At 42.9% G+C, this 27883-nt stretch overlaps 2 protein-coding genes across 6 annotated transcripts in view; both read left to right on the forward strand.

Moving 5' to 3' along the window:
- The window catches only part of KCNIP2 (potassium voltage-gated channel interacting protein 2), a gene marked incomplete at its 5' end in the record, with an annotated part of 43209 nt that extends 41805 nt beyond the window's left edge, over positions 1-1404 (forward strand). For all 5 annotated transcript variants that reach the window (XM_083866754.1, XM_083866756.1, XM_083866752.1 and 2 more), the window contains one exon: positions 113-1404. In XM_083866754.1, the coding sequence (XP_083722880.1) occupies positions 113-160 (48 nt within the window). In that variant the 3' untranslated portion in view covers positions 161-1404. The remainder of the gene's footprint in view (positions 1-112) is intronic.
- A 3906-nt stretch (positions 1405-5310) lies between these two features.
- Positions 5311-27763, forward strand: OGA (O-GlcNAcase). The gene is made up of 16 exons (XM_083866734.1): positions 5311-5511; positions 9042-9093; positions 9420-9517; positions 10705-10835; positions 11503-11674; positions 12533-12631; positions 12775-13059; positions 13591-13749; positions 15027-15637; positions 16029-16203; positions 19676-19761; positions 20618-20722; positions 22689-22774; positions 23661-23853; positions 24638-24797; positions 25493-27763. The coding sequence occupies exons 1-16, from the start codon at positions 5325-5327 to the stop codon at positions 25627-25629; spliced, it is 2736 nt and encodes a 911-aa protein (XP_083722860.1). The 5' UTR covers positions 5311-5324; the 3' UTR covers positions 25630-27763.
- The last annotated feature ends 120 nt before the right edge of the window (positions 27764-27883 follow it).

The raw sequence follows: 27883 nt of genomic DNA on the forward strand, positions 1-27883 counted from the left end.
GGGCTCTTGTCCCACATGCCAGAGTTGCCATGAGGGTAAAGCCAGGTTTGGGGGAGCTGCCCAGATTGCTGTTCTGTGCCCAACCTGCCTGCTTCCCACCTGCTCCTGACAGGATGAGAACATCATGCGATCCATGCAGCTCTTCGACAGTGTGATTTAAGCTCCCGGACCTGCCTCCAGATGAGCTCTCCTGACACTGGGCCCAGAACCTTCTTCTCTCTCTTGACTTTTCCTTTGAGACTCCTCTCCTCCAGCTGCACAGACACCCCCATGGAAAGGGGCCTTTCTTCCTTCCCTGAAATGCAGTTGGTGCCGAGATCTTCCCTTTCCCCTGGCCCAGCTCTGCTTTCCTTGGGGAATCCCAAGCAGGTCCTCCCAGATGTTGGAGCATGGGCATGGCTGGCACAGGATGAGGATTTCATCTGGATGGACCTCCCTGCACCCAATCCCGGTGGAAAAGATGCATCCTTGGGCTGCAATAGAGGTTTTCCCCATGCACACCACCCTGTGCAGCCACAGCTCACCTACCTTGAACCTCGCCAGCCCCAGGAGCCCCCAAATCCTCCAGCAACACTGTCTAGAAACCAATAAAGACTTGCAATGGGCACAGCCAGTGCCTGGGCTTCTTCCCCTGCCCTGGCTGTGCCTTGCTACGGGAAGCATGTCTGGTGTGTCCACTGTGAGCCACTGGCCACCCTCCCTGTCCTGACACTGGGCTGGTAGGTTGGCAGAGGGGCTGTGCCTGGAGAAGGCAGCCACATGAGCCCTTGGGGTTCATTGCTGCATGAGCTATGGGGAGCATCCCCTGATCCCAGGGATCCTGGTGAGACCTACAAGGCTCTTCCTGACAGGGGCAGAGGAGAGGCTAAAGGGATCCCGAGGTGACTTGTTGTGGCACTTATCCTACAGGATGTAGGATGCAGGGCTGGGAGAGCTGCAACTTCAGCCCCTGTCCCTAAGGTTTGGGGTGCTGGCACAGGGGGACCCCAGGGATCCAATCTGGGGCTCCAGTGGAGAGACACCCTTTCCAATCCTTCCTGAGGACATGACAGCCAGGGTATGGTGACATGTAGGAGATGGGCTGGTCTCTGGTGGCCATTCTGGCCCCATAGGGCTCACAGCCATGCTCCTGGCATCATTTGCTGCTGACCTTGCCCTGCTTCTGTACCCTGGCCCATCCCAGCCCACCTGCTGCCCCAAGGACTGGGGAATGAGCAATGAGGCAGAGAGGTGTCCCCACAGGCATAGCCCTGTGCTGGTGACGTGGCTGAGCTGGCAGCTCCTGGAGGAGAAAGTCAAGGCTGGGTTAGACAGGAGTCACTGCCATGTTGCTGGCAGGCTGGAGGGTCAGCTTGGGGCAGGGGACTCTTCTTTTACCCAGAATGGCCATGTGAGAGCCTGCTTGGGGACTCAAGGCTGGGTTAGACAGGAGTCACTGCCATGTTGCTGGCAGGCTGGAGGGTCAGCTTGGGGCAGGGGACTCTTCTTTTACCCAGCATGGCCATGTGAGAGCCTGCTTGGGGACCTTGGGGATGGGGACCCTGGGTGTTTTTATCACCACCAGCTCCTTGGAGATGGCTGTGTACAGGTAGGCCTGTCCTGCCCACATACTCCAAGTCATAGCTGAGAGAGTGATGCCCATAGGCTAACAATCCCATGCCAACTCCAGAAACCCCTCGCAGGCACTGGGAATGTACCCAGCCCTGGCAGCCCCTGACTGAGGCTCCACTCTGTATCCTTGGCCAGGGGTGGTTTGGGCTGGCCTGAGCTGTGATGTCTGGGATCAGCACCCATGCTGGGCCAGACCCAGGCTGAGACCCTGGGGACTATCCTTGTCCCAGCCCTTGCAGATATCACGTTTTTTAGGCTCATCTGACACATTATTTATCTCGCAGACATGTTGTGTTTTTTAGGTTCATTCAACACACTGTTCATCTCACAGACCTATTCCCAGGTTTGCTGTGGGGCTGAGCTCCCACTTGCATTCTCCTAAGAGTGGGAGGGCCTTACCCCTCTATCTCTTTGGCCCTGTTCTCCTCCTCCCAGCTCTCTGGGGTATCCATTGTTTGCTGCCATGTGGAGCACCTGCCGCCTCCCCCCTCACGCTGTAGGTCGCATGGTGTGACCCCCTGCCCTGGGGCATGGTGACCCACAACCCGCTTGGCATCTCCAGTCTGTATATTTTGTATTATAACGATTATATGAGTTAAAAAAACAAAACAAAACAAAACAAACCCAACAAAGAACCAATAAAATCTAACCACAATCGCTATGCACACTACTGTTATGTCTTTGCATCTGTCAGCCCTCTGGGATGGGAGGGCAGGAAAAGTGAGGGGTCTCTGCAGAGGGTTGGTATCCTTTTTGGGGTGCTCTGGGAGGTTGCATGGGGGACAAGCTACACACTGAGTTTAGCCAGGCTGTTGGTGGTCCTATAAAGACAGACTTTCCCCGGCTAAGAGGCTGCAGGTGTTAAGATTAAAAAACTCTTACATGAAGTGTGTCACATTTCAGGAGTCAGGGTGCCAGGTGTGTTTTCAGCTGCTGGGTGAACCCAAGCTTGGGACCAGGTGGCCCTAGTTAGGATGTAGCATTTAAGGCTGAGCTAACAGGAACACTGTCACCTGCCACCTTGAGGAAGTAGGTATGGACTGGGAAGGGGTTTTTCTTAGGGCAATCACTGATTGTTGGAAAAATCCAGCATTGATAACTAAGAAAAATTAAATAAATGGTCACATGAGTAAGAAAGTAGCGGAACAAGAGAGCAATGGACCTGATGTGGGACAGCAAAATGGGACAGCATTCTACAGTCTGTCGTCCAGGAACTGAAAGCTCAATGCAAAGACCTGCTGCAGACTAAACATATTAAAACAATGCACTCTGGCTATTGGGGGAATTACCATTGTGGGACTGGGTAAGCAGCAAGTCTGATCTGTCCAAAGCCTCTGACTCTCCAGGGACCTTTTTGGGCTGCTGGCTGTCACCCAGGGCTGTTTATGGCAGCATGAATGGGCCTGAGCACGTTTTCCCCTCTAACCCACTTTTCTCGGTATATCCTATCCCCTGAGCTCTGTTTGGCCGGTTGCTATTTCGGGCAATGACATCCAAGGGCTTGATGTGCCCTCTTGTGGCACAGAGATGCTCTGAGCCACCGATGGGATCCCTTGGGCCCTTGTCCCCAGGGTGAAGGGCAGGAAAGAGGTTGAGGTGATAATGGGAAAAACAGAGCTGTGGGGCTCAGCCTCCGAATGCTGCCGTAGCCTTTCACACCAAATGGGAAAAGGTTTGTGCAGAGAGTATAGCTTTAGGAGTGGGGGGTGGGGAAGCATCTCTGGGAGTAAAAAATAATCTGTTTAGCTCTCCCCCAAACAGGTCCTCAGGAAGAGCCTGAGAGCAGGGAGAACTGGATCCTTTAGGTGTGCCTTCAGCTTGCTATAAGAAGCTGCTGTGTGAGCCAGGGCTTAGATGACCCTTATCAGTAGGAGATGGCATTTAAGGGTGGACAGCCAAGTCACTTGGTCTGTGATGAAAACAGAGATAAAGAGCTGATGCATCCTTGGAAAAGGGCAGCCATGTGTCATTTCCAGACAAGTTCTTCCCAAATTTCAAAAGAAAAATTAATAGTTGCTATGTGGTAAAACAGCTGAGCAACTGGATAAGGCAGCTGATGCAGCCTGGGGCAGTGATTCACTCCAGCATTCCGAATACTGCCTAGAAACACATGCATTTTGTAAAAGGATGAGATTCCAACACTGGGAGAACTATCACTGTAAGATTATTTTGCCATGATGATAGATATGAACACCCCTTCAGGGTCTTTTGTGATCCTGTAGTTGCTGCCCAGCTTTGGTGTGTGCAAGTCCTGTGTGTTCTCCACCCAGATTCTGTGCATTTCTCCTCTCTAACTCTTCCATAAAGTCTGCTCATTTATCAATACAATACAATTTAGCTGGTTCCTATTTAGGGTATCTGTACAATTTCTATTTTTGCTCTTTGGAAGCTTTGGCCTGATGATGGTGGCAACTAGAGATGCCCCTTGGCCAGGGGCCCTGCTGCAGCTTCCTGAGCACGGGTATTGCCGGAAATACAGCCGTCTTCAGTTTCCTGCAGTGCCCGAATTGTTGTCAGTGGGAATTAGCAGAAATGTGGCTGAACGTGATGCGTCTGTCCTGCTGTCTGCAGGCGTTCTCCAGCCCTTTCTCTGGAGCTGGGGGTTTTCTGGCAGCTCTTTGTTAATTTGTATCTTGCTGGCTGGTACCTGCTGCAGTCTCCCCAGCGCTGCGAAGGTTGGCAGGATCACCTTGCCACAGTCTCCCCACAGTCACAAGACAGGTGATCTCAGTCCTGGGGTCCCTGGTGCTCCCATGCGGCTGCGGCAGGAGAGATGCTGCGTGACATCAGACCCCTCCTCTGACCTACTGCTATCACCTCAGCTTTGCATCCCACCCTTCGGCATTCTCGCGGCCTCTTCCAACCACGGAAACACCTCTAGGCGTGCCATCAGTCGTGCCGTGCCGTGCCGTGGCGTGCTGTGCCGTGCCGGCAGGCTGGGAGCGCTCCCCGCAGTAGCTCGGTCTCCCCTCCACGCCGCAGCCCCGGCGGGCCCTGCTGAGCTTGCGGGGCCGCGCCGGAATTAGGTCACGTCTCACGGGAGCCCGCGCGCCCTCCACTCCCGCGCAGGCGCGCTCCCGCCGGGGCGCTGCGCCGCGAGGCGCACGCGCAGACCGGAGGTAAACATTTAATTCCCCACCCTCCTTCCCCCTCGGCGCCGCTTCCCTACACAAACCCCAGGGCGCATGCGTGTTGCCCCGTTGCCTCTTCCCCCTCGGTCCCCGCGGCCCCTCGCGCGTGCGCCGCGGGCGCGCGCTGCCCCCTCGCGCAAGCGCCCTGAGGCCGCCGCGGCCTCGCCCCTCCCGCTGCCGGCCCCGCCGAGCACGCGCAGTGCGCGCCCTCCCCCGCCCCGCGCCTGCGCAGACCGCTCGCGTCGCCCGCCCGCCTCATTCCCTGAGGAGCCTCCCGCGCCCCAGCTCGTTGTTCCCGCTCCACCGGCGCGGTTCCGGCCGTCCGCGTCCTTCGCTCTCTGCCCGCCGAGGTAGACGCCTCCCCTGCCCCCGCGGCGGTCCCTCGGAGCGGGACGGCTGCGGGCGGAGCGGCGCGGACCGGTTGGGGCCGGTTCCCCGCGCAGGCGCAGCGCCCCGTAAACAGGAAGCGGCGGCGGCGGCCCCGGAGCGGCGGAGACAAAGGGCCTGCGGAGCGGGGACGGCAGGGACCCGGCTCGGCTCGGCCCGGCCCAGCGAGCGGCCGCACTGGCGGCGGGCGGCAGGATGGTGCAGAAGGAGGGGCAGGCGGCGCTGGAGGAGCCCCAGGGCAGTCCCAACCCGGCCGGTGTGCCCGGCGCCCCCTTAGAGCCGCCGGGAGCCACGGCAGGGCCGGTCCCGGGGGGCGAGGAGACCGACACCGAGACGGAGACCGCGCTGGGCTCCCGCCGCTTCCTCTGCGGAGTCGTCGAAGGTGAGAGCTTTCAGAGGGGGTCTCCCCCGGGAGACGGGGTGCGAGGGAACGGCGGGGGGTCCGGTATCCGCGGGGATAGGCTGGTCCCAGCTGGCTTTACTTCGCCGTCTCCTCCCCCGCCCGGAGGAGCCCGCTCGGCGGGGAGGTGGCGTGCGGCTCTTGGCCGGGACTCCGCCAGGGTGGGGAGGAGCCGCAGCTCCCGGGCGGGGCTTCTGCCCCTGGGGCTTGTGCTGGAGCGGGGAGCGCCCTTTGATGGCAGCTGTGCGGCGGGGCGAGGGCAGGCCTGGCACCCAGCGCGCCCATGATTCCTCAGAGAGGCTGAGGCGGTGCTGGGGCTCGCTTGCTCGTACGTGTCTAAAGGGGGAAGTGAGAAAGCAGAGCTACCGCGCGATTATCTCGGCTGTACGTGCTCTTCTTGCACTCCTAAGTCCTGATTCCGTAGACATCTGCTCAGTAATTAACATTAAATGCACCTTGTTCTCTAAAGTTTTTTAGCTTATCATTTTAATTGTAAAACAGTCGTCAACATCCTCAACAGTCTTTTAACATAGTTACACCATTAAAAGGTTTAAATTGTTATTGAAGCTGTAGAATAAAGGGACTTTTTGGAGTTGTCAGTAATCCATCTCTGACAGGTCAGTTAAGGTAGGTGGTTGAAAGTCATCAGGAAAAAAGGTTTATTCCCAGCAAAACCCACTGGTGTTAAGTGGTTGTTTTTTTTTCCCCCCGTCATCTCTTTTTATTTCTGTACTGATAATGATTTTCCAGTAGGAGAAGAAAATGATTAGCAGGTGGAATGGAGAGAGGAACAGGCAGTTTATCAACGTCAGTTTTTGCATTGCTTTGCAGACTGTTTTCTGTTCGTATCTTAAAAAAAAAACAGAATTCATTTGGCTTCTGTAAATATTACTGAGAGGTGAATTGATAGGGTTTAAATACAACCAGTGTGGAGAAAAATGCCTTTCTTTTGCTAATGGACTTAATTCTGTGAAGGTAGATGCCAAATTGAAGGCTTTGGGGACACATAACAGTGAAGAGAACCACAGATTGTAGCAGCATGTTTTCTCACGTTCCTGCTGATACACCTGGAAGATCACTTGTTTGTCCAGGTTTCTGTTGGAACCACTGAGAATACCCAAATAATTTTTCTTGTCACATTGTTGGTTGCCTCAGCATATATTTTGTTGCAGGTGTTCTTGAGTGTACTGCGCACAAAACAAAGCAAGAAAATGGCCTCTGCCCTATGAAGCCATCAGACATGGGTTAGGAGTTTCCAGTCTAACAATAATATTTGTACAGGGGAGAAAAGAAATAGGGGAGTGTTTAAAAAAAAAAAAAAAATAGACAAAAAAACCACCACTAACAGAAAAACAAACTTGTGGTGAGCGAGGTAAACGGTAGTGAGTGAAAACATCTATCTCATTAGTGACTCAAGGGCATTATAGTTATGAGAAAAACAGGAATTAACTTCAGAAGTGTAGATAAGTACTTAAACATAGAGTAGTGGTTAACAGACTGAGAGTGTAGTGAGATTAGAGCGCTGAGATGGAGAATTTGCAGCTTTGGTAGAAAAGGCAGAGGGCAGTTTGCCAAATACTGAGTGGGCACTCTAAGAATGTGAAGAGCAAATGCCACTTACCAAATTTGCCATTTTGCAGAGTAATAAGGTCTAGGAGATTGCTGAATGCAAAGCTTTGGTGCACTGCCTCTAGGATGTCCTGACTTTTAGTGATGGAAAGCATGGTAATGGGATGAGGTATTTTGGCATGATCTGTTGACTTTGTATTAACCTGACACACAGTCCTGAGGGAGTAATACAAAATGAGGTCGATTTTTTTAGTTGGACAGAAAGATCCAAGAATTGTAATCAGCTGCTGACAGTGGTAACCTAAGAAATGTGGTGACAGATGGAAAAGTATTGCTAGAGATTAGCCAGTTCTGTTCAGCCTTATTTAATTAGTTTTTGGTAACTGATTTTCTTTTTTTTTTTTTTTTAATAGTAGGCTGTGCTGTGCTTTAGGTTTGTAGGTCTGAAACAGTAAAGCAAAAGTGTTGTGAACGAGTTAAGAGGCCATAGGGGATATTCATTAGGTTTCACAGGGTTTCACTTCTTTTGTGAGTTCCTGAGCCTCCTCAGGGCAGCATCAATCAGAGTTAGGAAACTATAGTGAAAATAAGAAATTCCTTCTGGGTGAAGTAAACTGGGAGGTTTTCAGGCCTTTCAGCTCTCTCTTGTTGTTCCCTGTTGCACTGGGCAGTTGTGAGGATAAGTAGTTGCTCAGTTTTGCCATGTTGTGTTGCCAGGCAGTTTGAGATCACTCTTAGAGAGAATAATTCTTAAAACTTGAGCCTCTTGCTTTGAGCTTCTTAAAAGAGCATTGTACATTATATAAAAAAATTGCTTCATCAGTTACATCAGTTTGGAGTTTTGGAAGGTAAAAAGGGTGGTTGTGACCTCAACGAGACTGAATATTTACAGATTTACAAGGGTGAATAGCTTTGGAAATGAAGACACTGTTTACCTTTTGAACTGGTGTTCTGTGAGGACTTGTGAGCTTTGTGTATTAGTAGTATCATTCATCACTGAGTGGCCGTGCCGTGTGAAAATAAGAGCTTATTAAATTTCATGTTATTTTAGTCTCTTGTCTCTGCATGGACTGCAGGCTGAAGCTTTGTTTTGAAGTGCCCACTTGTGGTTGAACTGTTTGTACATAGGTCTTAGTGAGTTGGCTTGACTAAGAGGGCATTGAGAGTGCTTTTTTAAAGTATTATGTTTCTAGAATGGAAGGATTAGATTAAGTCAGAAGCAGTTGCAGTTTCCATGGAATTGTATGACTTTCAATACACTCTACTCTAAAATCACTTGGGTAGATGCTTTTATATGTGATTATTCACAAACATAGTATTAGCTTGTAAAATCTGGAAATGGTAAAGTATCAGTTTACAACTTAATTTTGACAAAGAACCTATTAAACAGAATAAGAGAAACTAAATCTTAAGCATTTTGTTGACTCACTTGCATTTTTTTTTTTAGTTACACATCATCTTCTCCAGTATGTATTTTTATATTCTGTGTGTATAAATCCTAGTCTGTACCACCAGTTAAACATTTTTGAGCTGGTAAATATTTTCAAGTGTCTTCAGTGTTCAACTTAAATCTGTTTCGTAAGTGTCTGGAGTGGCAGTTTAATTAGGTTATTACTGTTCAGGCTGCTGCTATAATAATGCAGACTTGACTTGTCAAGGGCATATGCTGAAGAACACAGTTTGTATTCTGAAAATTAATAGCTTCAGTGGCCAAAATTATAAGACCTTAGATCATAAGAAATAAAACAAGTTATAATTGCATTTTAAATTTAGATCAGTTTAGGTTATTACACTTTCCTCATGCTAACTATTTTTTTCCCCTTTCTGCTTTGAGAAGCCTTTTGACAAATGTAGCGAAAGAGGAAGAAAATGGTGGGTTGTAATACAAAGTTTCGTGAAGCAGGCATAATCTAACTAGATAATTCTTATCTTGTTGCCCATAGGATTTTATGGAAGACCTTGGGTGATGGAGCAGAGGAAAGAACTTTTTAGAAGGCAAGTCATGTTTCCTCTTACTGCAGCACATTTCATTGGAATGTAATCATAAACTTCCACTTAAGTCTGGAAAGAATTATTGTTCTAACCTAGACCAACTTTCTGCCTAATATCTGTATTCTTGGGGGTTTGTATTCACCTTTTCATCTTGTGTATACCAAATTTGTCCAATATAATTCATGCTTAAAGTTACTGTGACTTAATAGTGTAACACAATGTTCAGTGAAGAAAAAAAAAAATTAGATTGAGTAAAAGAATAACATGAAATAAAACACAGAATTCCTGAATTTGTAGGATATTTGAGGGCTTTTTTCCTGTGTTTTTAGGCTTCAGAAGTGGGGACTGAACACATACCTGTATGCTCCAAAGGATGACTACAAGCACAGGATGTTTTGGCGAGAAATGTACTCTGTGGAGGAAGCAGGTAATTGCTTTTATTTCTCCTCTGTGTTTCCTATAAGTAGATTTTTGAATTAATTGGTTATGGCTATGTATACTTGTCTGTGTTTAATCACAGTAACCATTCCCAAAGGTGACTGAAAACCTCTTTTTAATACCCTGCAGGTGTGTTTATTGGAGCTTTGGAACAAGCATGGATTTACTCCTTTTAACTATAGCTGCAGATGATTTCTGAAACTGCTTTTAATTCTTTGTCTTACAAGATTCATTTTTTGTCCCGGGAAAGGTTGCTTAGACTTACTCCTCTGGCTCTTGAACGTCTGGGCTGTACTTTGAAGTAGAAATTATTTGCTTTAGAAAAAGAAAAAAAGATTGATGAGCAAATAGCATGTCCTTTTATGTGATTCATTAAGTCCTTGTCTCAGTGAAAAGAGTACCTATTAGAAAAACAGCTCTTGACCAGTTAGTCAGAACATAAAACATCTGTTCATGCTCGTGTGAGTTGTTTTATCCACCTTTGGCGTTTATGGGATTTATGATGCTTTATTAGACTGAGGCAATTATAGTTTTCCTTGGGTGAAGAGAACAATTATACTCTTTTGAAATTAAATCCTTCTTGGTATCCTCTTTGAATAAATGCTGAAAAATAATATCCAATAACAGCAAAGATTGTTAAATATGGTAAAAATAATTATTCATTCTATGAAAGATTCAATTACAAGTTTGTTTCTTAAAGCAATTACTTTTGCAGAGTGATGTTAAGCCCCACTTTTTCATGTGCCCAAGCTTCAGTCATATGAGTAGTGTGTGAACCACTGTCACATGGGGTGATATTACTGCAATAAATTGTTAGTATGCGTGGAAAAAGTGAGTAATAATTCTAGAACTGTTGATGTATGTACTGTGAAAATAGACTATATCCATATTTGTCTCACAGCATTGAAATAACGAAATTTTTTAAAATACTCATAAAAATTTTAACAGGGAAAATGAGAATACACGGGCAGTTGTATTCCTTTTGGCATAATTGCTGAAAAATCTTCCAAATAATTTGGTGTTCTTTGCTGTGTTAGTTTCAAGAAATTGCAGCAATTATTTTTTTCTAATTATGATAGAAGAAGTATCTGCACTTTATAATATACTTTAAATGATGCCTGAGAATCTTTTTTTAAATTGTTGAGTCCTTCTAAAATATTTTAATTTAATTTCCAGAGCAGCTAATGACTCTAATATCAGCTGCACGAGAACATGAAATAGAATTTATCTATGCAATCTCACCTGGGCTCGACATCACTTTCTCCAATCCTAAAGAGGTATCCACATTGAAACGCAAGCTGGACCAGGTAAGGATGACACAAACTTAGCACAGCTCCAGTGCTGCTTAATTTGGAAGCTCCAATTCCCTGCTCACTTTTGCAGCTTTTCACAAATTTCTTGGACCTTTTCAGCACTGGTGTTAGTTTGGGTGTCTCCGAACGATTCTGATGGATGCGTTCAAATTGCATTGCAGAGGTAGCCAGTGATAACTTTGATTTTAAAAAAATTCTCATGGTGTATTGGATGCTGAAGGCTGTTTTTGTCTTCAGGGTATTTTGGAATCTTGAAGCCAAGAAGCACTGCTAAAAGCAGGAATTCTAGCCCACAATAAATGCCTTCGCAGACCTGATGTGCACGTCTTCTTTGTTCTCCTGACTGACTCTTCTCCTTTGTCCAAGAGCTGTTACAGAATTAGGTTTTTTTTCCCAGCTGTCCATCCTGTGAGATCAGCTTTGGATGGTTAAAACTGGAACAGATTGCAGGTCTTTAAAGGTCTAATCTTTGAGAGAAGCAGAGCTGTGGGTCAGTCAGGCATTCATTGTGAATGGAAACCAAAGTCTGTCTTGCCTCCACTATATCCTCATTCCTATAGCTCTATTTAAGGTAGATTTGATTTTAAAATCCTGCAGTTTGATTAAAAGAAGCAATAATAATTTAACAAATTAAACATTTTGCTCTTGTCTCTTGTATTAGGTTTCTCAGTTTGGCTGCAGATCTTTTGCACTGCTGTTTGATGATATCGATCACAACATGTGTGCAGCAGACAAAGAAGTTTTCAGTTCTTTTGCTCATGCTCAAGTCTCAATCACAAATGAAATTTATCAATATCTAGGAGAACCAGACACATTCCTTTTCTGTCCTACAGGTAAAACGAGCAAAATAATTTCCTTCGGCCTTAAAGGAAGGGAGACTGTTACCTTACTGTTTGAAAAGCTGGTTTAACGTTTAATAACTGCCTTGAGTATTTTGGGGTTGGTTGAAGAAATTCACTTACAAATAAAAGATTGATTATTTGGATATATGCAAAGATTTTTCCAAATTTATAATCTCTGAAAAGCTCAATGTCAAGCAAATAAGGCAGCTTGATAGAACAGTTGAAGAAGTTTGAAATGAAAATTAGGTAAAGGAAAATTTATTTTTTCCTAACTTGAACTAAAATCTTTGCTTCTTGAAATTAGCAGGTTGTTAGTTTCTAAGAATTTTTTTAAAGTAGAAGTAGTCTGTGCCTACAGCTGTCACCGGTTCCTATTTTTAATAAGATTGCTCACTTCACTAGTCACAGAGTTGCTTTTTTTGATAAAAAAATATTTTTAGTTTAGCCTCTTACACTGTAGTATTGTCGTTCTGTTGCAGACCTTAACTTTAGAGACATATGTCCCAGTGCTAAAATTTTTAGGTATTTGCACTTTGTAATGAGTCTTGGGGTTTTCTCATTCTTGTGGATACGATCTGCTGTAACATGGCCTTGTAATTTTTTGCTAATTTTGACATATGAGCAATTTAAAATAATTGTCTACCATTTGTTTCTGATATTTCTGATAAGTGTCATTCATAATGTCCTCTTTATTTATGCTTTAGACTTTTGGGCCTTACATGAATAATTTTTATAAATATTTTTCTTTTCCAAGGGTGATATTCTCCCAATGTGTTTGTGGGACAATTGAGTATGTTGTCACACATGTGCATCCTTCTAATAGCAGTGACATTCTCTTTTCCTGTGCAGAGTACTGTGGAACTTTCTGTTACCCCAATGTTGCCCAGTCACCATATTTACGGACTGTAGGAGAAAAACTGCTCCCTGGAATTGAAGTGTTATGGACAGGTAAAGGTTGATGGCTTATTTCTTTTATTTTGTTGGTGTTCAGTATTTTCTTGTAAGTATTTTGTAAAATAAACTGTCCAGCTACTTGGGGTTGAGTGCTCAAGTATTTGCAAAGCCCTCTGATTATCCTATTTCCTGCTTAGGTCCAAAAGTTGTATCCAAAGACATTCCGGTAGAATCCATTGAAGAAGTTTCTAAGATCATCAGGAGAGCACCAGTTATCTGGGATAACATTCATGCTAATGATTATGATCAAAAGAGGCTTTTTCTTGGGCCTTACAAGGGTCGGTCAACTGAGCTCATCCCTCGGCTCAAGGGTGTTCTGACCAATCCAAACTGTGAATTTGAGGCCAATTATGTTGCCATTCACACACTTGCGACCTGGTATAAGTCTAACATGAATGGAGTGAGAAAAGATGTGGTGATGAGTAAGTATGCAGAGCTGTTTGCTGGATCTGTGCTTAACCGTATAAATCATACCAATTCTCAGTTTTTTTAATGGTTTTATCTCTTCCTCACAAACTTTTTTCTTCTTATGATCACCTAGCTTTTCTGTTCCATAAGTAAATGACAGTTGCCTGAAAGATAATGATCTTGCTTTACTGACTTCCTGGGGCATACCTGTAGCACATGGTATCAAAGAATTTCTTAGTCTTGAGAGGTGTCTGTGGTTATGTAATTAACACTCACGGAAAGCAGGTTTAATGCCCAAATTTGAAATGTGTCCACGGATATGATTTCATTGGAATAGAAGCAGTTCAGACCATAAAATACCCTGAATACCAGGGTGTCTGCTTTCTGTGTTGACATTGGTGGTGAAATAATTTTCCTATTTTTCTAATTAAATCTAATAACTTGTCCTCTTTGTGAAGTAAACCCCCGAGTTACTGTATGGCTTGTCTGTTTTTGCTATTTTAAATTAAACTAACGTGATAACTTTTTAAAATTTGTCTCTCTAGCTGATACTGAAGACAGCACGGTTTCGATCCAGATTAAATTGGAAAATGAAGGGAGTGATGAAGATATTGAAACAGATGTTCTCTACAGCCCACAAATGGCCCTGAAGTTGGCATTAACGGAATGGTTACAGGAATTTGAAGTACCTCAGCAATACAGCAGTGAGTATGGTTTGGTATCATTCTGGGGCTGGTAGAAGAATTGTGTTAAAAGTTCAGTATTTGTGTTTAGATTAAAGATACTTTACAGATCCTGGCAATTTATACACTTCAGCTGGAAATATTTTCTGCCTTAGTAATTGGGGAACCTTAATTAAACAGTAAGAATGCTTGATGTTCTTCAGTGTGCTTTTAATGCTCTGACTGATCAACAGAAGCAGTCGTGATGTATTATCTTTAGGCACTTCTGAGAGAGGGCAGGAAAGGGTCTGGATCTTGCTAGTCCCAGTTCTTACTAGACTTCAGTGGAACCTGAGAGAATAGGAAGTACAGTGTTTCTGTTTTTTTCCTGAGTTGATGTTAGATTGTTGTAAAAACTAGTTCTGGTCCGGAAGATGCCATGTTCTTCCAGTTGTTTTAAGGTAGTTTTACTTACCTGAGTTTGTCTGCATAAACCAGCAGAGTTCCTTCCAGCACTGTACACCTTTTTTGTACCAGTGGGAGCTTTGGATATGAGGGATAATCTGTTTTTCTCTAGTATGGGTTTCAGGTGATCAAAACATCTTTCTGTGGTAACTGGTAATGGAATGGAGGAGCCTGTTCTAACTGCTCTGGTGCATTTATGCTTTTGAACTACTGTAGAGTTTTGTGTCTTTCTACAGCTCAACTGCAGCAGAAACACTGGGCGAAGAGTAGTAATTAAGGTGTCAGTCTTCCTCCATTTTCACAGTATAGTTTAAGTTGGAAGGGACTTCTTGAGGTCTGTCTTGAGTCTAATGACCTTGGTCAGGGAGCATGAGTTAGAGCACGTTGTCCAAGATTGTATCTGGTAAGGTTTTGAACGTCTCAATTTTCCCCAGGTTAAAGACAGCTTTGAATTTGAAATATTTAACCATCAGCTTAACATATTAAGCTTTTATTATGCACTCTCCTTTATATTCAAATACCACTTTACCAAGTCAGTTGATGCCGAGTGAAAAAGTTACTTTGAGAGCTTTTTATTCTGATGACAGAGTTAAAAATGCTGCTGGCAGCACATAAATGTTCAGTAATTTTCCTAACTTTTTCTTCATCCTATCTTTGCTTACCAGTTATATGAAAAGGAAACTTGAAAACTCCAAGGCAGTAGTTAGAATTACATTGACAGAAGTGAACAGGCAGAAGGAAGCTGTGCTGAGGGGATGCCGTGGTAACAAAATCATCCATCATTTGCAGGAGTTGCTGATTTGAATATTAGTTGGTACATATTGAAAACTAAACTTGTTTCTTCTTATTCTCAGGTAGGCAAGTGGCCCACAGTGGTGCTAAAACCTCTGTAGGGGATGTAGGGCCCCTGGTGGCACCGTCCTCCTTAAATGCAGCAACAGTGGTTACCACGGTGTACCAGGAGCCCATCATGAGCCAGGGCGCGGCGCTGAGCAGTGACTCACCAGCCTTGGCCAAGGAGGAGGAGAAGAAGCAATCTGATGAGGAACCAATGGACATGGTGGTGGAAAAACAAGATGATGCAGACAAGAATGCAAACCAGATACTGACAGATATTGCTGAAGCCAAGATGGCAGAGGAGCTGAAGCCAATGGATACGGATAAGGAGAGTATAGTTGAGTCAAAGTCTCCAGAGATGTCTATGCAGGAAGATTCTGGTAGTGACATTGCACCTATGCAGACTGATGAGCAAATTAACAAAGAACATTTTGTACCTGGGCCAAATGAAAAGCCTCTTTACACAGTAGAACCAGTGACTTTAGAGGACTTACAGCTTCTTGCTGACTTATTTTACCTTCCTTATGAACATGGACCCAAAGGTGCACAGATGCTGAGAGAATTCCAGTGGCTCAGAGCAAACAGCAGTGTTGTCAGCGTTAATTGCAAAGGAAAGGATGCTGAAAAAGTGAGTGCAAATCTTGTTTCTCTCCTTTTATGTCAAAATCCCAAGCAATTTATCTATTGTCTGTAAAAGAGACTGGTGTTCCACATTGTAGGACCTGAAGGGTAGTGTATAATGAACCATGGGTCACAGTAATTTTCATTCCTCCAGTGGAATCTCCTGTTTTAAGCCCTGTAGTGCCCTGTAGCTATGAAGGCAGTCTGGTATCTGCATTTGACCAGTGTTCCCTGTACTGGCCTTACTTCTAACAGCCATAGAGAATATCTGTGAGTCATGTGTGGTGTGGTAGTCCATTCCGGTAAAATGAGGTAATGAATTGTGCAGTCTTCCTCCATATTTAGAGTACCTCTCCTCTCTAGGAGCCTGTGTTTGATCTTGTGGATTTTTTTCATAGATAGAAGAATGGCGTAACCGAGCAGCCAAGTTTGAAGAGATGTGCAGCTTGGTGATGGGCATGTTCACTCGCCTCTCCAATTGTGCCAACAGGACTATCCTTTATGACATGTACTCCTACGTCTGGGATATCAAGAGTATTATGTCTATGGTGAAATCTTTTGTGCAGTGGTTAGGTAGGTGCATTGGGAGCCATTATAATCCCAGACAGCATATTTTTTTATGTGTGTTTTTAATTAGCCCACGGGGAAAACTGAAGCATTAGGCAAATGTGTTTTCTTGGACAGGGGGTCTGGTTTGACCCTATTTTAAAGGTTTTCCTGTCTTGCTATTTGAAGCAACGCTTGCAGTGAGTTTGCTTTGCTATTAAAAGTGATGTCTGCTCGATGCTTAAGATTGGAGACCTTGATTTTCTTCTTGGGCTAATGAAACTTGAATCTCATCTGACACGTAAGTGTTGACTTTAACTTACTCTTGACTGAATGCACACTGGACTATGCCATGTAACTCCCTGGATGCCCCTCTGTATGATTGGAAATGACACTACGAAATGTGATCACATCAGCCATCTGCTGTTTGCTCTGTCTTGATAACATTATTGCTGTCTTCAACAGACCTTTCAATGGGCCTGGCCATGAGGAAAGTGATCCTCCCAGCCCCTGTGCGCATGCGAGCTTTAGCATAAGGCTATTCTGGTGCAAAATTATTTCCTTTAAACACTTTCCAAATTGCTGATTTTTTTTTTGGTTGTTTTTTGGGGGGTTTTTTTGTTTGTTTTTCTTTAAATATATTTTAGTTTTTGGTAATGGGTGAAAATTGTGGAGCTCTCTGGACAGATTTAGTCTGAGACATAAAATGAGCTTGAAACAATTGTTTCTTTTTAATGTGTGGCGCTTTCTTTTTTGTTTTGTTGGATTTTTTCCTGGAAGATTTTTGGGAGATCCTAAGTTTGCAGATAGCACCAGCATGGCCTGGGTAATTTTAGTGACCTCATTTCACTTTCAGGTTTCAATCCACTTGTAAGGAATATGCTGTGGAGTTGCTTGACATACACAGCAGACAGCAAAGCTGATGGTCTCAAGTCACACTTTCTGTAGCTGTCACAAACCTCACAGTGGCTAACCATTACACAACCTTGATCTAATCTTAGTGTTTGGATTATCTTTAAATTACATTCTTAATACTGACAGATTTAAGCAGGGACAGAGAAGACCTGTTAAGTCATTAACTTGGTCTTTGCCCAGCAAATTCCCGTGTTTTGTGCTTATTAAATATCTGATTCCTAAACTTATATTTGATAAAGAAGAGAGCTTTTGAGGCTGCCTTCTGCAAAGCACAGAGAAGAAAACTAATGGGGGAGGAAAACTCAAAACTCAGCAGCATTGTAGTATGTTAACGTTTCTCTAACAACCTCATGCTGTTTTAAAAACCTTAAGTTTGTGCATTTTTAAGTGTAACACAACTCCTCCAACTTTACTGTCCTTGCTGTATGTTGACCTTTAGCTAGACAGAATGCTCTCTTCTTGATAACTTAATCTGCTTATAACTCCAGGCCAAAGCTCTATAAAGGGAACAGTGGTTCTTGTAGTCTTTGAAAACATCGAGGGCCCAATGCAGACTGCATTTCAGAGTTAACAGACTATGTATTAAATTCAGCTGAAGTTGTTTTCAGTGTCCCTGTAAAGTTGGGTTCAAGTCTCTAAATGCATCAAATATTTGGAATAGTTCACAGTAGAAGCCAACTCTGTAAACACAAACTCTGTTAACTTTGGCACTGGTCTGTTCCAGTACTCACACTGGTATTAGATAGTTGAAAAATTCAGAGTTTTTCACATGTACAGTTTAATACTCTTATGCTAACGGTGCTTCCGTGAGAGGGGCCATGATATAAAGTCAAATACATTACAAATCCAAACAAGTTAGTTTTCACAGTGGTGTGCTCAATGGTCCACTGGATGTTCACTTTCTCCACCTCTCCCAAGTCCAGCTAGCATTCAGTCCATTAAATTAGTGTGGCTGTACAGTACTATGGATTACTAATGACTTCTATTGTCTTCTTCCCCATTGTGTACAGATGGGAGAATCCTCAGCACAAGTTTCTACTGCTATTGGATGGACAGCGCCAGATGTTCACAGCGCGTCGTCATTAATTAATTAAAATGGAAAGGTTTTGTCTGTGAGGCAGCTCAGATAGATTAGATGTACAACAGGCATGAACTGAAGTCACATTTGCGCAGCGACTAAGGCATTAACTATGTTTTTCATTTATACAGCTCTTCATTCACACAGCTCTTTACTGTAATAATTGGAAGTGCTAGTTAAGTAGTAGTCTCAAAGAACAGACATACTGTCTTCCAAGTTATTGACTAAATCTCTTTGGGAAGGGTATCTTCTTACATGAGAATTCTAAAATGTGGGAGTAAACCAGATTTGAATTCTGGTGTTTGGATTGTTTCTGAAATTTACCACACTTAGTGTAGTTTGTATTTAACCTATATTCCTAAACTTGCATGAATGTCAAACTTGGCACGCTTTGGGACTCTCTGACTAGCACAACATACTTGTCTGTACTGATCTGAGACTGTTACTTGAACAGGAGGTAGATTGCTGTCCACAAAAGGAAAAGAATATTTGCGCTGCTCCTCTTGTCAGAAAACTAGGCAGGTAATTGACATCTCCACTCCAGATACCGCTTGGCTTTTTTTTCTCTCCAGAGCTGTCATTTATGTTACTTGCTGAAGGCTGCAGTGCCTTGCTGGCAGAATGGTGTTAAAAATCAAACAGCCAATGGAAGCTTCTTCTCAGAAGCAAGTGCAAGCTAAAGCTAAGCACTGCAATGGGCCTGCTGCTGCTGGTTGAGCAGCAGGGTCCCTGGTGTGTCCATTATACTTGTGGAAATAAAAATCCAGATACAAAAAGCAAAGCTAGTAGTGGCCACCAAGGTATATTAATTGTGTTGATCGTTAATTTGTGAATTAATTCCTGTTAACACTTCTTAGCTTTTTAATGTGCCAGCAGTATTGTGAAGGTGTGGCCTGGATTATGTAAATCTGTGTAGTCTCTTGCGAGAATGCTATTTCATGCAGCTGTCCTGGCTGCCTGATCTGTTCCAGACTGTTTGCATATATTGCTAGTCCTGGTTTTCTGACAAGATTAGAAACAATCAGTACTAAAATGTGACTTCAGAAAGGTCCATTTTTTTTTCAGGGGCTGTGATAATGGCATTTGTTTGATCTGAAATTTATGGTAGCTATTGACCCACGTAGCTTCCAAGATATCCAAATTTCATAGATGAAATGAATGTTTCTTTCACAAATATGCAAAAAAAAAGTGTACAAAATGTGTGGAGAGTCTACACAGTTCTGCATGGCACCGTTCTTGTGCCTTTTGGTCTAGAATGAAGTGTGTAGCTGAATTGCCTCACCTGTCTGTTACAGGTAATCAAAAATTTGGAATACCGCCATTAGTGCGCAAGCACAAAAGCTTTATAAATTATACATTATTACAGCCCCTCCCCCTCCCCAAGCCCTGGATTCTAGCTCAGTTAGAGAGCTTTTTCCACAAGTGTATGTTAGCTTTTTGGACATGTAAGACACCCAGGAAATCCCCCTTCTCGTAACATTCTCCGCTTGGATCTGATCTCAACAGGGTGTCGTAGTCAATCTTCAGCACAGTTCTTAAGTGGAGACCAAGAACCCTGGGCCTTTAGAGGTGGTCTAGCAGGAGAGTTCCAGGTATCAATATGACTTCACAACTGAATGACATTTTCTTTGTTTTATGAGAAACCTTTTGTTGCACATCAGAGGTCTGGAAGGATTGGTCTGCCGAAGGCTTTCTGGTCCAAAGCCCATTAGCCTTACAGCTTGGTTTAAAATAATTTTCCTCCCCTTTCTACAGTAATTTCTCAAGGAGATGCTGCCTGTCCCACGCGCATGCGAAGCGCAGCGGCTTTAGTTGTACATTTCACATTGTTTCTTTGCAGGTCGCACAGCATTTTTACCTGCGCCCGCAATTGCACAATGCGCGCATGCTTGTCTGCCGATGGGAATTCCATGAGCAAAAAGGGATCGTCATCCAAATTTTGGTTCCTCTCAAAATAATGCTGTAATGTGCTTTATTGCGAGGAATTCGATTGGCAAATATTCCTAAATCGCTGTTTGTACCATGTGCAGATTTGTTCATGGATTTTTCAGGCGCTATACTTTTCCCCCCTCACAGGTGCTCTGCGCGCAGCAAATTGAATCAGCGCATTGCTTTTGGGATAAAGCGTCTCCTCTGGCCAGTTAACCCTCTTCAGACCAAACCTTTCCTCCTGACATTCTATATTCTTAGTGTAGATATGATTGGTAAAAAAGTTTTTTAAAGCAGTTAAGATTAACAGACTCTTAATGTGCTGTTTCAATTGCATATTTTAGAACACAAATTGGATATTTTCTATTCAAATAAGGTCTTTGCATTTGTAAAGCATACCAACCCCACCTTCTTCTGGGGTAGCAAGTAGCAAATGTTAATTTGGGAGTCTGCAGTGCACACCCAAGAGTGATGGGTTTTTTTGTTCATACGGTTATATTAAGTATTTTGTTTTCACAGCGTTTGCTGCCTATTGATGGGGCAAATGACCTCTTTTTTCAACCACCTCCATTAACACCCACTTCCAAAGTGTACACCATACGACCCTACTTCCCTAAAGATGAGGTATGTGCTTTTGACACTTGGCACTTTTGTTGTTAGTGATGCACTTTCTTTGTGGCAACAGTGGTTACTGCTGAGTCCCCTCTTCCCCTAATGAAGCAGGTGTCCTGATATCTTGCACAAGGTGCAAGTACCAGCTTACAGGAAAACTGAGGTTAAATGATATGCCTCTGGTTCAGCAACATGCTGTGCAACAGTATGTGTACACCCACAGCATGATTCCCAGCCTCCCACCCCCTCACCCTTTTACATCTGTGAGTGCCTTCCTTATTTATGAAAGGCAAGTTAAATTTGTTCACAGCTGGTAGACGAGTTCTTGCAGCAGGGAGACATGCAGTGGATTAACCTTGGAGGGTGGCTGTGTATGCCTGTTTCACTCAGTGGTTATTGTGCTACCTGCTGATATTTGTGGAGCTGTATAGGCAGAACATTGATACTGCATCTCAAAATGGAGCTGAAAAATGTGATCATGGTTCAGCCATTCATAGCATTTTAGTTACAGTTGGAAGCTTTTTGGTCTGGTGTTGAAAGAACTTTGTCAAAACTGCTTTGGAGTGTTTAACACTTCAAAATCAGGAAAATTTTATTAGTCATAATTGATTAGTGCTTTTTACCTTTTCTGTTTTCTGAATGGATCTGTAGTGTAGTTTCTTTGCTATTAGTTTGGCATGGAGGATACTTGAAAGTGAGGTATCAGCCAATAGTTAACTCTTTATGGATGCAGTTTAAGCAATGTAGGGATTAATGCAGCTTGAAATCATCTGTTGGTAGGTACACTGACATATGAAACAGGAGTTTCTAGGTTGAGTTTGCAGTGTTTCAAATGAGTCCTAACTTTGAAGCCAGTCAGACGTGTGAGGTTGACACATGAAGACTCCTTTTCCTGCCACTTCTAGGCCAGCTCAGTCCTGTGTTGTTCTCACAAGCAGTAAAGCTGTCACTGTAGGACACGAAAGAAAGAAAGACTCCAAATGTTTCAGAAGGCAAAGAGCATAGAAAAAGAAGGCTTTATTTTCTAATTCTTAATACCTTTTATAAGGTGTTCCGATACAGACTTAACATGATTGGCAAATAGGAATGACCCCTCTTTAATCCCATTGGTTAAACCAGAGAAACAGCAAAACACCACCTGGAGAAAGATTGTTTTGAGGAAGGATAGTTGTTTACCAAGATTGTTTTGAGAAGAAACTTTCTTGAGACATTTTTCCTTGAAAATGTCTTGAGACATTTCCTGCTAACTTTTTAGTTAGCAGCTTGCTAGCAGGCTAAAATCTCTCAGACCCAGACATATCGGGGCCTACAGTAAAGCAGCCTTTTCCAAACCTTCATGCAGGACTTGAGCTAAGCTAACTTTTTCTTTTGTAGAAAATGGAATTGATATATCTAAACCACCTTAGCAATTAGAGGTGCAGCTAAGCATGCAGTCAGAAACAATATTTCTTCTGAGGAGTTACCTTTTAATTAAAGGAAGAAAGAGAAGTGTCAAATGCAAAGCATTTAAAAAAAAAAGTAAAGTTTCTTATTTAAAATATGACTGATACAAATTTGATTTTTAAAGAGATCCAAGTGAAAGTCTTTTAACATGCAGGATGTGTTTGTCCTTCACAGAAGTTGAGTTGCTGTACTTGAACATCAGAGGTTTTGTTAAGGGATTTTCTAGCAATGGTGGTGGTCTTCACTGTGTGTTTAGTATCTAACCCTCAGAATTAATCTTTTGCTGTTAAAAGAGCAGGAGCTTGACCTCCAGCCTTTCCTTCCCAGCCATTCAACTTACTCCAATGTTTTTGAAGAGAATTTTGAGTTACTTTCAGGGAAGAGATGGAGGGAATGCCATCCTTTTGCATAGATGGATACTTTTGATCTCTGGTGGCTCAGTGCCTGTCAGTACTAGGTTACAGTATAGCTGTTAATGGCATGTTCCCTTTTGAATGTAACTGCTTAGTTGAAATTATCTCTTTTCTCTTTTTAGGCTTCTGTATATAAGATCTGCAGAGAAATGTATGCTGATGGAGCTGATCAACCTTTCCATAGTTTACCAGATTTAATTGGAGACAAGTATGTATTAGGAACAAGTGTCCTTCAGAGGTGGTTCAGAAGGATGAAGTCCTGATAGTGTATTTAATTTGAATTTTTAGAATTGTGTGTGGGAAGAATACAAAGAACATTTGAAGTAGATAAAATAATTTACTCTTGGGATTGAGATTTTGGTTTCTTAAAGAGGCTGTTGACAGTTTATATCTCAGTTCATGTGCTGGTCACCTGTTGTGAGCTGTTAGAAAATAAATTTAGCTGAAACCTCTGTCTTATGAAACCTGTGCATCATAGTATCTCATTTCAGATTTTGTGAAAGTATATAATGAAAGTGTCCGTAGTTACCCTCCGATTTTTTTTTTTTTTTACCTACTGTAGTTTTTGAGTCCCCCAGCCAAGTGCCTCAAGTTTTTTCTGAAGTACGTGTACAAACTTTTTAAAAGGATGTGCAATGACAGATGAAGTTTAAAAAAAATTGGGCATTAAATCTGAACTGTAAAATGAGCTACTCTGAGTGGATTTTTTTTTTCTCTCAGGTGTTTAATTTAGATGGAATTATATAGAGAGTCTGCTTTGAGTGACAGGAGGCAGTTAAGAAAGGATATATAAGTGGTATCAAACAATACCCAAAGGAAATTATGAAAGCAAGGAAATAATGGCAGCAGAGCAGCTAAAAGCAAAAGCTGAAGAGAAGTGTGTATGGAGTTAAACTCTGGAATCCTGAAGTGCAGATGTTGCTTATAGCTGAGTTTTGACAGCTGATCAGTCAGTTATGCTTTGTGGGAACTAACTCCATGACTGGAGGACTCACTTCTCTGGTTGACCATGGAGTCTCCTCCATGGTACCTGAAGGACATACTAGGTCAAACTGACCTTCTTTTGACTGAATTTGCACTTTTTTTCCCTGCAGGTTAGTGGGAGGTCTGCTCACCCTCAGCCTGGATTACTGCTTTGTCTTAGAAGATGAGGATGGCATATGTGGCTATGCTTTGGGAACGGTTGATGTAACTCCCTTCATTAAGAAATGCAAAATGTCTTGGATCCCTTTCATGCAAGAAAAATATACTAAACCAAATAGTGACAAGGAGCTGTCTGAGGCAGAGGTTGGTATAACCTGTGAGATCAGAACTGTGTGCTGAAGTCTTTCCAAAGTGCGTTTTTGTTTTTTGAGTTCACACGAAATTCAGCTTTTGCACCTTTCTGAAGTCTTTGAGCATGTATTAAAGCATCTGATGTATCAGAAGGAGACAGTAAAATTATTCATTGCCAGATACAGCTATGTGCTGTAATACAACCATGAGATGTACTTTAGTAGTAATGTAAAGCACCTTCATCTAGAGAAAATGATATTTTGAAAATAAAGTATTGCTCCTGGTCTGTTCTACTGCAAAATGCAGTATTAGTTTCCCCATGCTGCAGGTAGAGCACTGAAAGTCACATCAGTTTAAGTATGGAAAACAAATTCAAGAGCACTTGGTTTTGGTGTGAAAATCTATGAGCTATTTGTGGAGCATGAAAGCTGTAAATGGTGCAAAGCAACCTAATTAAAAAACCTATTAAAAAGGCAAAGAAACAAAGAAGAGTATCTGTGCACAAACTGTTGGTTATGTATTGGCTGATGTTTTCTTTCACTTGAAGTAGGGGCCACTGAGAAGGAGCTTTGCATGCCTCCTTTGATGGTCTGAGAAGCTTTTCTAGCCAGTCTTTTTGTCTAGAGTACAGACAGCAATTCAGCAGATGAGGAGCTGAGTGACCATCAGAGGTGTAGCTGAAAAGCCTGCTGGTTTGGAGGTACACTCCATAAGCAAAGCAGTCTCCCCTGATAAAGATGAATGAAAATGAAAACCTGGATAATTATTAAATACCCGTTTCCCATGTTCTTTTCAGAAAATCATGCTAAGCTTCCATGAAGAACAAGAAGTATTGCCAGAATCATTCCTTGCTAACTTCCCATCTTTGATAAAGATTGATATCCACAAAAAAGTTACAGATCCAAGTGTGGCCAAAAGTATGATGGCCTGCCTGCTCTCTTCTCTAAAGGCTAATGGTAAGTTTCTTGCACTTGGAATTCCTTGTTTCCTAACTACATGTCATTTCTAGGGTGCAAGGCAAACTTGGGAAGATTTGGGTAAATAATTACAAAAACTTTTGAACAGATAACTTCTGCTTCCTTGAAAAAAGGAGCTTTTCATTTTAGCTATTACTCTGTAAAATAGAAGACAGGCAGAACTGAGGGAGCAATTTGGCACTGAGAGCGCACATCTTTACATCTTTACATCTTGAACGCTGCTGCACAAAAGTCTATATTTTCCCTGCTGGCATTGGTAATGATGCTTTTTCAAGTTTGGCTGTGTGCACTGGTGGGTAATTACCATACCTTCAATATGGGAAGTGCTTGGCTGCCTGCCCTGACTACACACCCCACACTCACAGTTCCTTTGTGCCACTTGATGCCCTCTTGCAATGCCTTTTTTGGAGCCAACATCAGATATTTTTGCGTGCAGTGAAAGATGTGCAGAGGGTTTGTTCAGATTGATGGATGCCTGCAGTGTGCAGTCCCTTTAGGGGATGGTCAGCTGTGCTGCCATAAATCTGGACTCTTGTCCACTATGCTCTATGTGGAATTGGATCACTGATTTACCTGCTAAAATAGATGGGAACTCTAGTAATGTTTTATGTCTGTGCTTTTTACCGTAACTCTTCTCCTACAGTATTTTGTTTCTTTTCTTTCTTCTTCTTTAGGCTCCCGTGGGGCTTTTTGTGAAGTGAGACCAGATGATAAAAGAATCTTGGAATTTTACAGCAAGCTCGGTTGTTTTGAAATTGCTAAAATGGAAGGATTTCCAAAGGATGTTGTTATCCTTGGGAGAAGCCTTTGAAGTGCTTGACAGTGAACTGTTCCAGTACTGTAGACCCTTAACAGCTGGGCAGGTAGTGGTGGGGATCTTCATATGGTCTAACTGCACAAAGCCAGCAATAAGCCAGCTTGGTAAAAGGGGCTATGCGAAAATCACCCATCACACATTCAGACTGTAATTTGTTGGAAGGGGATAATGCTGCTGAAAACATCGTTATAACAAAGAGAAACCTTGTCCTCTCCTGGTCCTGTGTGAAGTGCCAAGGAATCTTGCATGGGCTATAGCTTCTCAGCGGAGTCCCTCTCAATCGGTGCTGTGGTTGACGACAGTTCTCTGTGTTCCAAGTGTCAACAGAAAATTGGTCTCTGGCAGAATGCCTACAAAGATGCAGGTTTTTTTCTTCGTCATAGAGCAGGGGGTACAATTGGGAGTTGCAGAAATAGGAGGGATTGCTTGTGTCAATCAGCATTTTTAAAGATAAGTAGTTACAGTTCTATTTTTTACTACCTTTACGCTTGTTGATAAAGCAATGACCCGTTGTCACTTCTAATGACCATTGGTTCAAGCTTTGTGTTTTGTTAGGGACAAATGTGCAGTGGTCTGTGGCAGAAGTCACTCAATGACAAACTTGTAAATCTCAGTGTATATAAACTTAGCTGTATGCTGAGTAACTTTTTGTTTACTGGTTTTTGTAACTTTTTCTTTTGACAAGTGAAATGGTATAGGTCCAAGACGGCACTTTTGAAAAACCTAAAACCACAATCGAGAACAAGTCTGTCCTCAGCACTGACCTTTCTTACTGTGCCTCATATCCAGGGCTAGGAACTGACCATCTTGGGAAAGGGGAGCAGATCCCAACTGACCCTTCCTTCAGATAGCAGTTTGTCACTGCTCGAGGGTATCATTCTCCTGGGACTGAAACAGCAATTCACAGGATGCTTTGCTGAACCCGTTAATTTTGGTAATGTTCGCATGGGATTATGGATGAAAGATGGTGAGAGGGAGAGTGAGCTGGCCCACAGCTGGGATTTGTCCTTGGAAGAGTCACCATGTTTCAAAGCCTGTTCGTACTAGTTTGATTAAATCAGGGTCTTCAAGTCCTGCACATTTGTATCAAATAACTTTTCTATAAGAAATGCCACAATAAGCACATTTTTACACATTATTTAAATGGTTATCTACTTTTAAATGTTCTAAGAGTTTAATGTTTTTGCCCAGGATGGACATGCTTGGTGATGGGATGGAACCGGTGTTTTATGGGACCTGGTAGTCAGACAGTTGGATCATTAATGGAAATGGTATTTCACATGAGTCCCAGTGTCCCAGACAGGTGATTGGACAATGGTATGCACTTTGGTGTACTTTGTTTCTTCCACCTGCTGCCATCAGCTGTCTGTATCTTATGTTTAAATTTTCCTGGGATTTTTTCAGTGATGCAGAAAGGAAGCTTGGTTGCTCTTACAAGCCTCCAGCTGCATAGTTGATTTGCAACCTGTAATGAATGGCATTAAGACTGCAGTAATGCTCTCTGCAACCTGTAAGGAAATGCTGTGTTTGGCCTTCTGGTGCAGTCACGTGCAAGATGTTTCTTTTTTTTTTTTTTTTTTTTCCTTTGCAGAATGTGAATGATTTTTAATGCGGTAGCGAAGTATTTAAGTTGAAACAAATTCATTTCATTTTTAGAGAGAGGTCTGGGGTTGTGCTGTGGGATTTCATTAAGTCCAAGCTGAATGCCACTAGTTTTTATACAGCTTTGAGTGCATGTTGAGTAGCTGATACCTTGATTTACCAGGTGGGAGAGTTTTGTTTCTTCATGGATACCAGACTCAACTTATTTTATCTGGATGCATAACATTACAGCACAGGATGCTTGTGGCCTTATTTCTTGGCTTTTAAGGAGTTGCCACATTTTCTCTTCCTATGAATTTGTTATTATTATAGAAGTTAATTGTCTAAGCCTATGGAATGTCAGGCCAATACCATCATTCTAGGATTGTAAAGTGATATGTTGACATATCTTTCATGGTTATGAATTTTCATTAAGGTTGGAATGCCACTTTCATTAATCTGTTTTAGATCAACAGTATCTGTAGCAGAAAAAGACCTGTAAAACTGTATTTGAAGACCATGCGAGAAATAGAATAAAAATTGAGAAGTGAATGTAAATAAATGTGTGTTTTGTGTATGATCTGGTCCAGAACCAGAAGTGGTTCAGCAACATACATTACATCACACTGTGTTTGATGCCCTTGGGATCAGCTGTCAGACACTTGTC

Source organism: Zosterops lateralis (assembly GCF_965231275.1).
Source record: "Zosterops lateralis genome assembly, chromosome: 8".
NCBI lineage: Eukaryota > Metazoa > Chordata > Aves > Passeriformes > Zosteropidae > Zosterops > Zosterops lateralis.